Source organism: Diadema antillarum, unplaced genomic scaffold (assembly GCF_040938485.1).
Source record: "Diadema antillarum isolate AM-2024a unplaced genomic scaffold, OU_Dant_1.0 scf00000061, whole genome shotgun sequence".
Taxonomy (NCBI): Eukaryota; Metazoa; Echinodermata; class Echinoidea; order Diadematoida; family Diadematidae; genus Diadema; species Diadema antillarum.
The window spans coordinates 2,805,145-2,821,271 of record NW_027270950.1 but is presented as its reverse complement, the minus strand read 5'-3'; the positions used below and the strand labels follow the sequence as shown (position 1 = coordinate 2,821,271).

Here is a 16,127-nt window from a genome sequence, read left to right as displayed (position 1 = left end):
CGAATCAAATCCAAACAGTGGCTATTTCATCTTCCTTAAATTAATCCCATGCCTCTATGGCAGAGAGATCAACAGAAAATGTATATATGTCGAAGCAAAACTGGGCAACAGACTTGCCAACAAACAAAACGGCTAATCATTCCCCTTTGAAGATACTGACGGAGGGCTGTCATTCTGGATGACATGTAATGTTTACATTATTTCATTCAAGCATATCACAACCAACACACATTTTACTTCACTCAATATGGCAATCTATCATGCCTCCTTACTACCATTGTTTTGTTTGTTTGTTTTTTCCAGGCTGTATGAATGCAATTGTCATGCTCATCACCACGGAAACGAGGCAGATAATCCAGACATCTGTATAATATCTATATCTCTTCAATCCATCTGTCTTTTTGCAAGGTGAGAATACAACAGAGGATTTTGGAAAGTGACACAGTACTAGATATTCTGCATTCTCTATCTAGCGCTGATGGGTCTATTAATTCCTTTTTCCAGTCAGGCTAAATCTTTTATGCACATGTATAATACAGGATGAAGCACAAGTGTGAGGTATAAAAAACAAAGAAAAAGTTTACAGTGACTTTGTACCGGATTATAGCACAAGAGGCACAAACCTTTTGACGGCTCATCGTGAATTCAAAAGGTCTTCAAAGCTTTGGAGCAGATTCACATGATTTTCTTTCCAACTTTAAGCTTCACTACTAACCAAGATTTTCTCTAGCTGTGCTCTCTCTCTCTCTCTCTTTCTCTTTTGCTTGAACACAAAGTAACACCACCCTTTTTTTTTCTTTGGCAATTTGTCTTTCAAATGCCTTCCTTCTCTGAAAACAATTAAGCAATTTGTTTTTAACATGCTCTACTACAGAAGCTAAGATGTAGTGCCTGGATACAACCAACAAAATAAAGAAAGAAAGAAAAATGAAAAAAAACAACAACTAAACTCGAGCAATGTGTAAGACTAATCATCCCCTGATTCATAAACATATGACAAGACACGTCATGCATCTATGCAGACGATCTTATCCATTACAGGGCTATTGGGGAAAACTGCTTAAAGGTGCATGGTCCCGGTGTTTTAGTCAAATGCGTACGCGGGAGCACGGCGCACGTTTCCTATAGAGACCTACGCTATCGACTCCTCTTTGGCGCTTACGCTTTGGCCCACTTTCCCCGAGTCCGAAGAAGTCCGATTCACTGTAGTCAATGGTCGGATCACAGTTCGGCTCATGATTCAGCTGAGGGGGATGACAGCTTTAGCAAACTTCTTTTGTGATGTCATAATAACAAGCACATATGCACGCACCCTGGCATTACTGCAGACTGCGCGATGCGCAGAGAAGACAACGAAGGCAACGTTACTTAGCAACAGCTACGCACTTTACTCTTGATGACAGCTCAACTTTGGTAATCTTCGTATCAATGCTAACGGTGATCGGCAGTATCATCAACAGCGCCCTCTACACTACCGGGACTATGCCCCTTTAAGTAGTAAGGTGTGGATCATCAGCTGATGAAATGATCCTGATCCTATCTGAAGTAGGTACTTTGAGTCAGACTCCATACTCAATATCTCATCAGACAACACTCCTTTATAGTATGGAAAAGGAGGACAAAGGAAATTTTATATATGACACGATGCTAAATGTATAATCAGACTTCCCATATAAAGAAGACAACTACTACTTTTACCACACAAATAGTGACTATGGATGAACATTAAAAAAAGAGATATAGATTAATAGATTGTCCCCCAAAAACAAAGAAACAAAGAAACAAACAACATCAACATAACGGTTTTAGCATCACTCGTGTGAATACTGTCATCTGTAGCTATTAAAGCATGTAGGGATTTTATTTTCATGGTTCAGATCTCCTACAAAAATTGCCGCCACAGCCTGAATAGCGGTGGCCTGAATGGAAGACCCAATTATCGAAGGTTGACTGGAGTGGGCAGTGAAAACAGGCAGGGGAGTGTATTCATACATCAATCTTGCATGATCTCTAGCTGCATACATATAGTTGGTGCCATCCAGACTGACACCCTTGGTAATATGCTCACAATAAATTTCATTGCTATAATGCCATCCTCCCCCTCTTCCTCCTAATCCTCCACCTGTTCCTTCTCTCCTTCCTCCTCTTCTTTTTCCTTTTCTTTCTCCTCCTCCCTCTTGCTGTCTCTCCCTTCTTGTCTGCCCTTCTTTCCTGCTCATACTTTTCCTCATTTGGTTTCCTCTTCTTCTATCTCCTTGCCTTTTCTTCTCCTCTTCCCCCTCCTTTTCCTCCTCAAGCCTCTTCCTGCCACTCTCCCCCCTCTCACTCCTCATCTTTCTGCTTAACCTTGTCTTCCTACCACTCCTACTCCCCTCATCTTTTTAATCATCCTCCTCCATCTCGTGCTCCTCCTTCTCCTACTCCTATTTTCATTCCCCTCTTCTCCAACCCCTCCTCTTCCCCTTCCTCCTCCTCCTCCTCCCCTTCCCCCTCCTCCTTCTCCTCTTCCTCCTGCTCCTGCTCCTCCCCCCCCCCATTCCCCTTTCTCTCTTCCTCTTCAGGTAAATCTGCATGAGCCCGATTTAATAACCCTGCCATTACCACTGGAAGCTAAAACTGCACATGATGTAAAGTGGAATCGTCATAGCAACAACCCCTGATGAAGTTAACGCGCCTGTTGCTTCTTAACTTAATGGCGGCTCATTTCATGATGCAAGGACCTGCAACCAATCAAACAGACACGGATCCGCCAAAATCAAGGGGATGAGGATCATCTCTCAATACCTGCCGGCCTTCCTCGCACAATGAGGAAGATGTGAACGTGCTGGTCGGAAGGGTGAGGACGATGTGAACATGAAGATCAACAGTCTTTGCATGTTGGTATGAAAATCTGATTATGTTGCTTTAAGAAAGGGTGTATGGCACTAAAGAGAGATGAAAATGTTGCCTGTCCTATAAAGACAGCATGTGTTTTGGTACCCTTTCATTGAAAATTGATTGGCTGGACAAAATGACCACACCCGACTCAACTGCCACCCCCCCCCCCCCCACACACACACACATAAACTGAACAATCAGCAAATGCTTCTCATGACACTTGCCACTGACTACCATGATCTGAACAGCAAGCACACTTCATTTGCTATGATACATCAATCATGCAATTATACCTGCAACAAGAGACCCGCGGGTCTAGCGCTCACCTGAGTATCGCAAGTTCACCTTTCACGCAGTCACTAATACTAATTATTCACAGCTCTACCAAAATTTGACCAGGCATTCTGAAGTAGAAGATGAAAATGTACAATAAGGGCCCAAATTTTTAAAGATTCCTTAATTTGGGGAATTGGGGGCCCCCTGGGGCCCTCTGGGTGGGGCATGGTGCCCATTTTGATAAATTGAGATCCTGACCCCCTAAGGATGCTACCTGCCAAGTTTGACGAAAATCTATCATGAGGTTTTCAGGAAGAAGATGACAATGTACGATTCAGGCCCCCATTTGGACCTTCCTAACCAACCCCCCCCCCCCCCACCCCTGCCCCCAAGAGGGGCACCCCTGGATCTCCTATGAACAAACTCGAAACTACAGTCATTAATGTACTCACTCATAGTATTATCTTAGCTGTATAACTTCTGATTCTAGAGAAAATTTTTAACGATTCCTTCATTTGGGGGGTTTGGGCCCCCCTGGGGGCCCCCTGGGTGGGACATGGTGCCCATTTTAACAAATTGAGATCCTAACCCCTTAGGGATGCTACCTGCCAAGTTTGGTGAAAATAGGTCATGGGGTTCTAAAAAAGAAGATAAAAATGTACAATTTAGGCCCCATTAGGACCCCTCCTCACCTCCCTCCCCTGGGTCCCGAGGGGGGCACCCCTGATTCTGCCATGAACAAACTTGAAACTGCAGTCATCAATGTACTAACTCATAGTATTAACTTAGCTCCATCACTTCTGGTTCTAGAGAAGAAGATTTTTAAAGATTCCTTAATTTTGGGGGATTTGGGCCCCCTGGGGGTCCCCTGGGGGCCCCCTGGGTGGGGCATGGTGCCCATTTTAACAAATTGAGTTCCTAACCCCCTAAGGATGCTACCTGCCAAGTTTGGTGAAAATGGGTCATGGGGTTCTCAAGAAGAAGATGAAAATGTACAATTTAGGCCCCATTAGAACCCCTCCCCACCCCCCCCTCCCCTGGGTCCCAAGGGGGGCATCCCTGATTCTGCCATGAACAAACTTGAAACTACAGTCATCAATGAACTAACTCATAGTATTAACTTAGCTCTATCACTTCTGGTTCTAGAGAAGAAGATTTTTAAAGATTCCTTAATTTTGGGGGGTTTGGGCCCCCCTGGGGGACCCCTGGGGGGTTTGGGCCCCCCTGGGGGACCCCTGGGTGGGTCATGGTGCCCATTTTAACAAATTGAGTTCCTAACCCCCTAGGGATGCTACCTGCCAAGTTTGATGAAAATCGGTCTTGGGGTTTTCAAGAAGAAGATGAAAATGTAAAAAGTTTACGCACGACGCACGACGGACGACGGACGACGCACGACGGACGACGGACGACGCACGACGGACGACGGACGACGGACGACGCACGATGCACGACGGACGCCGGACGAAGGGCGATCGCAATAGCTCACTTGAGCCTTTGGCTCAGGTGAGCTAAAAATGACAATTAGTTTCAAATCAACATATTCGTGACAAAGGAAATATGACTTGGCTAATGATCTGCTCTATGATTGCTCCAGGATCAAAGGGCACTTTGTTTCATCATGACCTTAACTTTCATTGAGGCTGTCATTAATGATGACAAAGTTTACTAGCAAAAACAATGCTGTATATAACAGTCAACTTGCTGAGATATTACAACTCTAACTTCCTACAAAGGGTGCAATTCATATTTTTTATTTCAACAAAAAGATAATCTTAATGTAAAAGTGTGTGCAGGTCAATGGAAGATTAGTGTGCTGATGGCATGACCTCAAATATGACTCATGTATGAACTCTTGTGTGACTGCAACCAATGACAAAGGAATGATGAGTAGATTCTGAACTTACAAATGTTTCTTTCTGTCTTTTATGTGTCCAATGCTAATGACTTTTGTACCTGCCACTCTTGTTTTGAATGTTTGCTTCATTCTGCTTATTACTAATAAAAGACAATTTGAGCATGCAATGGCAAATTTCACCTTGAGTGTGGGACACACCCGATAGATATCATCATCAGCCATGCAGGCATTAAAGGTGCATGGTCCCGGTGTTTTAGTCAAATGCGTACGTGGGCGCATGGCGCAAGTTTCCTATAGAGACCTACGCTATCGCCTCCTCTTTGGCGCTTACGCTGTGGCCCACTTCCCCGAGTCCGAAGAAGTCCGATTCAATATCATCAGTGGTCTGATCACAGTTCGGCTCATGATTCGGCTGAGGGGGATGACAGCTTTAGCAAACTTCTTCTGTGATGTCATAATAAGAAGCACATATAATGCATGCACCCTGGCATTACTACAGACTGCGCGATGCGCAGAGAAGACAACGAAGGCAACGTTACTTAGCAACACCTACGCACTTTACTCTTGATGACAGCTCAACTTCGGTAATCTTCGTATAAATGCTAACGGTGATCGGCAGTATCATCAACAGCGCCCTATACACTACCGGGACTATGCACCTTTAAAGGGATGGTACAGTTTCCTGATGAGATGGGGCTTCAGGGTTCCAATATTTTTTATGATGATTTTTTTAAAGATAATGCGAAACCTCTTCTGAAATATGGAAGAGCCTATAATTCTAATAGTAATTAAAAGGTTATTTGATGAAAATCGGTTTTGAAATGGCTGAGATATCCAAAACAAAGAGACCATCATAAAAGGTGGGACCCATGTTTTATTAGGATTGCTTTGTTTTAATACTTCAAAGTTTTTTTATATCTCAGCCATTTCAAAACCGATATTCATCAAATAAACCTTGAATTTCCCTTAAATTGTATACTCTTTAACATTTTACGAAGTGGTTTGTAAAGTACCTCTCAAGAAGTTAAAAGCTGAATCCTCACCTCAACCAAAACTATACAATCCCTTTAATATCAGCAGATGGAGAGAAGACTGAAATCTGATATACATTGTAGTATGCGAAGACATTTATAAGCACTTCTTTCTATCATTGTACATATGATCTAGCCTCCAGGACTGAGGGGATTTTTCATCCAAACCCAATACTTTATTCCTCCCCTGTCCTCCTACGTACTAGGACATATCCCACCCACGCTAACATTTAATGATATTGATGTTTCCAACAAAAGAAATAAAGATGGATAGACTACTCACACACCTATACACCTACACCTACACACACACACACACACACACACACACACACATTTCAGTATTAAAAAAAAAATTGCACTTCAAGCATTTGAAAGGAATGAGAAGATACAATCCCAACTATCAAAAGTGAATATACATGTTTCTGGGTTTTAAAGTTGATCTGTGTGAGATTGCAGATCAATTGCTATTTCTGTACAAATTTTGTATCTATCATACAATTGTAATAATCTCTTTCTTTCTGTCCATATTATTGTGTAGCAATTACCTCAAAAAGTCTTATCTGTTTTTTCCCCCCTAAGTTTTTTTTTTTTTTTTTTTTTTTTTTTGGGGGGGGGGGGGACAGTCAAATAGTTGCTTTTACCACCTGTTTACTGCTTGTTTAATTTCATCTTTATTCCCTTGGGCATATGCTGACAAATGAATCAATTCATTTCCATGAGGATACAATAAATGCTGACCAGTATCTGATGGACTCAGTAACTTTGACCCCATTGTACACTGTCAGCATCCCATCACAATCGATAGAGTATGTACTGTAGTAGTTTGTGAAGTCTGCAAGTTAGACTACTTGTGTGGTGACAGAAAGCTATGCGGCCGCGGATTCCTGGTAGCCGGCGACGATGACAGTGACGGCTCCTCATCCTAATAGACCCCAGCTGGAGGCAAAGGATGGGAAGAAAGGAGATGGATGTTGTCATGGCTACCGGAGGAGGATACGACAGCCAGGTCACGTCTCGGGTTTCAACACGAGTCTCACTGAGTGGACATCTCTAATTTTCTTCCATGTCTCGTGTTCTAATTGTGCTCAAGAAGAAATTACCACATACCTGGCACTGCTGGCGCATATATCCTTCATATTTCTCTGGTATCCTTCTACCAGTATTAAAAAAAAAAAAAACCTGAATCAAGACTACTGCTGTGAAAGATAAGGTACAGAGCTCAAGGGCTAGCTGCCCTACTATGAAGCAAATTATAATTTTCCCTGTGATGCAAAATGCATCTGGGATATCAAAATGCGCAGAGGGATATCACATTAACTCCAAAGCAGGGTTCATTGTCAGACAGTTGCAGCTGGGAATTTCTGGCAGAATTGGATATATTCTATATTGATTTCATTTCTTCAGTGTTGAATTTAAAAGGAAGAACAAGAATGAAAACAGTCTCATCTCCTCTTTGAGAGAGGAAAAAAAATACGCTGTACGAATCGGAGCATTTGGTGCCCATATGCCTGACCAGTACAAAGGAGGCTTTAAGAGAAATATTTACCAGCTCTCCATGCTTTACAACGTGACTCTGGAGCTAATAATATCAACGAGGATACTCGAGCACCACTCCCGCATCCTGAAACCGTCTTGGATATGCCGAGATAAAAACGTACAGCGAGGCCCAGATATGTTGTATATGTATATGTAATGCCATCGTCTAAACACGATGCCATGAATTCTATCCGATGCGCGACTGCAAGAAGTGGGCCACAGGCATCCTGTGGGCTCACTGGATCTCCAAACCATGGGAGTTGCGATCCCATGGCACAAAAGTCGGGGCGAAAGATACACTGTGCAAGCGTACTTTTCATACAAGATATTGATATGAAACAGAGACAGACAAACAAACAGACACACACACACACACACACACACACACAAACAAAGAAAAGGACGCTATTGCTACTGACAACTTTTGAACATGCAGTACACAAATGAGTCTGAACAATATCTGCTTGTAACTATGGCAGAAAATTCCACCTTTCACATTGTCTTCATTCTGTTTCATACCTTCTCCTCCATTTATTTCTTTTTGTTCTCTATTTCTCCCCTCGTTCTTTTATCTATCTCTGTCCACTAGCCTATAAATCTATCTACCTACAATACTATATATCAATCTATCTGTCAATTTCTATTCCATCCTGTTTTTCTCAGTCTTTCTCTTTCCCTCATATACTCTCTCTGTACCATCTGTTATCTAGTTTTACTTTTAACATCTTGGTATCTATTACCAATCAATCCAGCAATCAATCTATTCTATATATATATTCCCCTTTTATCTCTATCTATCTACATGTATCTATAGGATCTATCTATCTATCTATCTATCTATCTATATGTATGTATGTATGTATGTATGTATCTATCTATCTATCTATCTATCTCTATCTATCTATCTATCTCTATCTATCTATCTATTTCTATCTATCTATCTATCTCTATCTATCTATCTAGATATATATATCTATATATCTATCTATCTATCTATATCTATCTATCTATCTATCTATCTCTATCTATCTATCTATCTATATATCTATCTATCTATCTATCTATCTATCTATCTATCTATCTATCTATATCTATCTATCTATATCTATCTATCTATCTACCTATATCTATCTATCTTCCTACCTATCTATCTATCTATGTATGGATCATTCCATGGGGTTGGGCCTGCTCTAGATTTTCATGTTGTGCAGGGAATAAAAGTCATATTCTGAAAATTTTATCAAATAATTGCTTGTGGTTTGTGGTTATTCTTGGAGAGAGATGTGTGAAGAATTATTTGATGAATAAAAAACAAGCCTGTGTACAAATGTATTTTGTCTGTGACTGTTTCATTGTTGATGTCTCATGGTTTTTTTGTGGTACCAGTTGTGACAAAAATAAATGCCATTTTCATGGCAATGTAATACAGAAATACACAACCTTTCAGCATTATGCCTATCATAATTAAGAGAGGCAAGGTGACTTCTACAAAGACTATAAGGCACATAAACATGTGTCACAAAATAAGAACACCAGAGCATCTTGAAGCAACCTCATACCGATGTTACAAACGAAGTCCGCGGCGATTTTTGTTGTAACATCGGTATTGCATGGTTTTACATACACTTATAATCATAATATGATCAGAAACTTGATTTCTATAATTAGACTCATATTTTAGGAGTATTATTGTCCAAAAATTAGCATCAAAAAGCTCCAAATAAAAGAGAAAACACAGAACATATTACCGTACTTCCGTCCGAAGTCCGGCCTCTTCGTGTAACATCGGATAAGAAAGTCGCGCTCGCGACAAAAAGAAGAGCTACTAACTTCAGCAATCGTATTTACGTCACTGGCAGTACTTCCCCAACGGCGGGAAGACCACTTACAGCCCGTTCACACCTACCTGGACGGCGCAAGACCCGTTTTTCTGCTGTAGTCCGTGTTACATCGGTACGTGAATTTCGATGTTTCCGATCGGGAATTTCAATGTTTCCGATGTCAATCAGTAAGCTTGTACGCTATTTTACGAAGTAAATAACTTTTGTCACATTTTGTAATCTGTATTGGAGGAAAAAAACGATATTAAAACCACTAAACTGGCCAAATATACGGTGGACGATGATGCCGTTAACACGCTGTAGTCCCACATACTGAGATATTTGTTACTTGTTCATGTTCGTAATTGTGATCGCCAAATTTCCCCTTTTATGCCCGTCTCTGCAAAAGGAGCATGTGTTCCTCTCTTAGAAAACCGTACAAAAGTATGTCCAGTGTATCTTCACGGCAATATAACATTATTTTACCTCCCGATTCTTGTGAATTTTGGACCTTACTTATGTCATTCGTATCTACCAAGTAGATGTGCTGAACGTTAGTACGGTACTATGAAGTTGGAATACGTAGACGTCCAGACTGCGTCTGAGCTAAAGAAAGAGTTTGCCCAATTTTGTTGTTGATATTTTGGGAATTAAGAGCTGTCAGATTCTTTCTCTTGAACAGATTTACAATGACAGTGTTTTCCTTTCAAGATTTCACTGACCTGTTAAGAGTGTTAGATGGCTTTACGGTGCTCTGATGAAGCAGTACATGGGTTCACTGTTTCCATTCCACGTTCACCCACTGTAAAGTCTCAAAGCTAAAATGCCAGTTTCGTATTCAGTTTGGGTAGGTAATTGGTAGGAAATAGTTCCATATGTACCGCAATCAAAATTGGCATAATATTGGTCTATCCTATCCTAAAAAGAGGGCAAAAATTTTGAATTTGATGGGGATTGAGTACCGTAAAAAAAGGGGGGGCCTAGTATTTTGTTTGAGGTCTATTTGGAATAGGACCGTAACCGTAAACCTAACCCTATCCCTAACCCTAGCCATGACACTGGGGGCAGCGCCCTGCCCTTGGCCTTGCTAGCTTACATAGATGTGAAAAAAAAAATTAGCGTAGAATATGAAAATGATTTTTTACATGCTATATTATTATTAATATCATTAACATTACTGCTGTACATCATTTTAAGCGTAACCCATATTTTTTTTTTTTTTTTTTTTTTTTTTTTGGTGGATGGTACACATGGAACTGTAGCCAACTGGTATGACAAGAGGTAGAAAGGTAAGCAAAATTGTCCAAATTATTTAATTCCATTCATATACACAGATACATCAACAGGAATATAAAGAGTACACAGACACAAATTTTCTGTTAATTCTTTCATTTTATTTCTCTTCACACCTTTTGTCCAGTTTGTCGATGAATCTGCCATGGATCCTCCTCTGCTGCCGCTACGTGATTAAACTACGTGAAAGAGAGAAAAGGGCACAGCCACAGCACTCCACAAACAGAGAGAGGAAGCTGACAAAGCAACACCAAAGAAGAGCGAACATAACAAACTAGACAAAAAGAAAACTGCACGGAGGGAAAATGGACATTGTAGAAAAGAGCAGAAATTAACTTCAAACGTAGAACATGGAGAAGACAAGAAAACTTGTATGATTTCTCTTTATTAGTTTTCATAGTTGAGTTGACAGTTGATGAAGTTGTTAGTCAGAGTATATAAGGTCAAATTGTGTAAGGCTCGACATCATTCTTCTTCTTCTTATTAAGTCTACCTTCTTTCATACCAGAGTTACAAAGAATTGAAGTCTGTGTAACATAGGTATTGTTCCAAAGGTATACAGCAGGTATAATTCCAAAGAACTGTTACATTAGTGTTATTCATGGGAACATACATAAAGTCTATGTGTGTAGGTTTTAACATCTGACACCACAACAAAGGAAATCAGTTGATATGTCGTAATGTACCTATGTTACGAAGACATACTGTCCGTGTAACATAGGTAGTATACTGTGGACAAGGTTGTAGTACAAAAACCCCTGATGATAACAATAAAATCATGTTTTCACTTGAATGTCCATACAACTCACTTGCTTCGACTGTAGTTTTTTAAAGAATATTGTTATTGTGTCACTCTTGAGGAAAAGGTTAAACCTTTGCTTAAAATTGTAAATGGTTCGTAGAAAAAACATGTTAATAAAAGTGTCTTGCAGTTGATATCAGAATGGACAATCTTACTAATAATGATCTCATGTGCCTGTCAGATAACATGTTGATGTGTTATGGTGGAAAAAAAACTGGGATATGTTCATTGTTATCATTTCAGAACACAAAATTATTGAGGATGTCACAAAATGAAGTCCATGTAACGTAGGTATTTGTCATACCTGTTTACCCATGCTGACTGAAAGTGTGCGAAGTAATAAACAGATTTCTAGTGGAATAAGTTGAAGAATGGGAGTAACAAATCAGGGGGAAAAAGAAAATTTCAATTAACCCAACTTGAATTTTCAACTTGTATGTCACAATTTCAGTCCCAACCCCATGGAATTACCCGTATCTATGTATCTATGTATCTATCTATCTATCTATCTATCTATCTATCTATATCTATCTATCTATCTACCTATATCTATCTATCTACCTACCTATCTATCTCTGTATCTATGTATGTATCTATGTATCTCCTATCTATCTATCTATCTATCTATCTATCTATACGTTCATCTCTGTCCTTCTTTCTCTCAAACTCTTAACTTTGCTCTTAATACAGCATCACTACCTCTCCTCTTCCCTTCTCCTTTTCTCTTTGAATCTCTCTTGCATTATTCTCACGTTCTCCCTTCGTGCCCCACAACTTTCAATATCACTCAATCATCCCATCTCTCAACTAAAGTTTCCTATAGAGAGAGATATCCGGAGACGTGGCTACTGGTTAATATTTCATTGGCTTGCAGCAAGCCCTTTTTTCTTTCTGCCATCAGTTTTACACATGTCTCAACCACTAGACTTTGAAATGGCTTTTTCCATCTATAACCCTGTATAATACAAAGCAGGACCCCTTTTATCAAAAGATATATTAAATCACTTTTAAATCTCCTTACCACACAGGCTGCCATAGACTTATGATAGAAATCAACTATATAATCAATTATAACTCTTCATAAAACAGGGCCCTGTACAGCTGGCAGAGTATCAGTTTTTTAATAATCCATTGCGTACCCGAACCTCAAGGGTTCTGTACAATTCCAGTGGGAATATCAGATTCTTGGTGGATAACAGGTTAAGCATCATATACAATGTATGGACATTCTTGGAATGAAATAACACTTGAGTTTATATTGTGTGAAGTTTCATGAATTAGAATAGGCTACTAGATCGAAGGCGCATTACAAATGCTGTACTTATTATTATTGTTATTATCAATTTCACTGAGCAAAAACTGGCATGTTTTTTACTATTTATGCTTTTGCATATCATTTTCTATGTTGATGGAATTTCATCTTGAAGAGAAGTTCTTTTTTCAGCTGTTGTTGCAATTGAAAGCAACAGTTGAAAGAAACTGGAGCTGGCTTTATACTTCAGTGAAAGTATGAAAACCATTATGGTGTGAGTGTCAGTATACTGTGTATCATCAGTTTTAATAGACATGGCATCCTTTATGGGCTTAAAATCAACCCCCTCACGTGGTGGTCATTTTCTGTATCTGTTTTTGTTTCCCTTGGACGAATATGTGGGTTTATTTCCACCATATTTTCACAAAATATGAATCCATCCATAGCCCTCCAGATATATTTTCCTTTGTAACAGTGTTTAAAAGATTATCTATAGTATACATGTACAGACTGTAGTAATAGAGTATCAAAGTGTGATGTCACAGGCATTTATCGCCATGGAAACTGGTTCTAAACAGTCTCACCTGACTGAAGTGAATATAAGCATGATTCCAACCCAAGCTATAACAAGAGACTGTGATATCAGCTCTTTATTACTCTATGAGTAAATCACGATAATTTGCATGAATTCACATGGTAATGCTGAGCCTGCAACTTCCTACATGACATCACAGAGGGGTACTTCAAGTCGCTTATGTTGGTAATGATTGATGACACAAATCCCACAACCCCACTTGGCTCACACGTAAGACTGTCGTCATTCAGTATCAATTTTCCCTTTGATATGAACTGTCGCGACCACATTTCATCTCGCAGGAATTGACTCCATACATAGCATCTGGCTATCAACTACCGTAGATCTTAAAAATCTGTTCTACGTACCAGCAACTACCCATATGAACATCATATGCGATATATGTCATATGGCATCAATCAATATTGCATCCCTTTTACAATGAAACCTAATCATCCAAGAGGTATCAATTTTTTTTAATTTTTTTTTGTGGTGGGAGGGGGTTTTAACCCTTTTCAAACTTCTATGATTAAATGAAGCTAGATTGTTTTTTATGTGTTACCAAAATATGACACCCCCCCCCCCCCCCCCCGTGTATATACACTCATTTTCAGAGCGCAGCTACCATACCGTATAAGAAAACTATTCTACAATGTACAATATGAAACGCTTAGATGAGAATATTGAGATAATCAAAATGCCTTGAAAGAACTCATCCTACAATTTCCCAAGTCATGTCAGGCAGTGGCAATTGACGTCCTGTCAAGCATAGAATAAGATAAAGACTCCCACAACCAGTAACATGCAATATCTTGGCTAGAAAGTAAGAATCAATACCATTCAGTATTATTTTTCTCTCTTTGATTGGAGTAATAATGGCCATGATTCAGCCGGTGCAAATTGGCACCATACAACGAATCTAAGCGGCTAAAATATGGACTACAAGACACTACAGTATGTATACCATGCGGGTAAATAATAATAATAATATAATAATAAAGGTCATTTATATTGCACAGCTACTATAATAATATACTCTACTGCGCATTACAAAATGACATGCATACAAGAAATTCAAACAGAAAATACATTACTTCAAGAGATGACTTTTTAACCTGGCCTTAAACTCATTAATTGTAACTGCTTGTCTTACAAACTAACAATAATCATCCATCAATTATCCGTTAACCCATTGAGGACGGGCTGATTTTGCTATAATATGCATTTCCCATAGATACCTGCCCGAGTATACTAGGGACTCGTCTTCAACGGGTTAATCATCCATTATATACATAAAATTTAATTTTTCCGATGGTTAGAATTTGCTGGTCATATTTTTCTGGATGACCATATTCATATTTCTTCACATTTTGTTGTTGTTTCACTTTATTCACGATATAAAAATCCCCCCCCCCCCCCCCGAGTCCGAAACATTCCTATTCACTGTATCTCTTCCCTGCAGTACAAAATGTATTGATGAGTATAATATGCTGATCAAGATAATCTTAATTTTTTGATATGGTAACTGAGCCTGCCATTTGAAGTGTGAGATCACACAGGAGCAGTTCTTCATACTATGTCTCGTCAAGTGGAGAGTAATGATGAAGATTCTAGCCACTAAGAGGTCATCCAACTTGCCTGACAAATAAGAGTGTCGTCAATCGGCATAGAGATTCCCTCTGATTTGAATCGCGATGACTACAATGTGCAATTGTATGTTCCCTCTCATTCAAATTGCCATGGTACATCAAGACTGCTTGGCCACAGTTATGGCATTGACTGCAATCATTGGATGTATTTTGATGTAGTTAATAATTGGTATCAATGGATGTAATGTGAGGTGGTTAAAAAAGGAGAAGACGAGTTTTACCGCCACTTACCGTGTATTTCTTATTCCTCTCCCACGTCTGTGTGTCTGATACGTGGACACTCGTGTGGCCATTGTGTGTTGCCATAGCGCCCACTGCGTTCTTCCCCCCGGAACGTTCAATTATATCTTCTCCACACACGAGCGGGGGCCAATTCGTTCCCAAGACTTCTTCTTCCTCCGCCCCGAACAGCAGGTGTTTGCCTGCTTTCTCTCAGAGTCAATAAGACGCGATGAGCCCTTCAGCGAGAGATGGTGACCGTACCCGTTTTGTTTTTTCGGTCGTTGTTGATGACGGGTTTTCTTCTTCTTCTTTTTTTCTCCCCCCGCCGGCAGGTGATTTGCCGGGCGACTGCGGACAGCTGAGGTTGTTGGGTCCACGGATGCTGTCACTCGTCTCGGATAACGCTCTCGCCAGCAAAGACACCCGGAGCTGGATGCTCTTGAGATGCAGCAGAAAGGAGGAGAAAAGTTGGGGAGATTTGTGGGCGTGGCTCACCTACTCACCGCTGCCATTTCTGAGACAGAAAAGAAAAAGATGGGGAAAGATTTGTAATTACTATTAAGAGGGTATCTGGGTAAAAACAGCAACAAAACAACAGAGAATGTTCAGCAAACAGGCTTGCTCATTATAAACACAACTTCATTCACAATCAGTTGATGATTTTATGTCCACCAGCTACAGAACCATTAAGTAGTTGCTGTATGTCAACTGACATACTGTGAAATGAACACAAAACTCTTATTTCTAAAAGTTACCCTTTTCTTTCGAGATTCGAAAATACCCCTTTACATAAACAATTATAAAACAAGTATTACTTGGAAGCTTGAGCATTGCTTCAATTCCTCTATGAACAAAAAGGAATTCCCAATGCTGTAAATGAACAATAATCTCAACTCCAAGGTCCTAACCTTGCCACATAAACTAAAATTCACCAAAC

The 16,127-nt window shown here is 39.9% G+C and overlaps 1 protein-coding gene across 1 annotated transcript in view; it reads right to left on the bottom strand.

Annotated features, from left to right (window-relative positions):
* Nucleotides 1-16,127, bottom strand: part of LOC139716107 (serine/threonine-protein kinase Sgk1-like) — a 105,894-nt gene that overhangs the window by 37,637 nt on the left and 52,130 nt on the right. The window contains exon 3 of the mRNA XM_071627663.1: nt 15,200-15,704. Coding sequence (XP_071483764.1) covers nt 15,200-15,274 — 75 coding nt within the window. The 5' untranslated portion in view covers nt 15,275-15,704. The remainder of the gene's footprint in view (nt 1-15,199; nt 15,705-16,127) is intronic.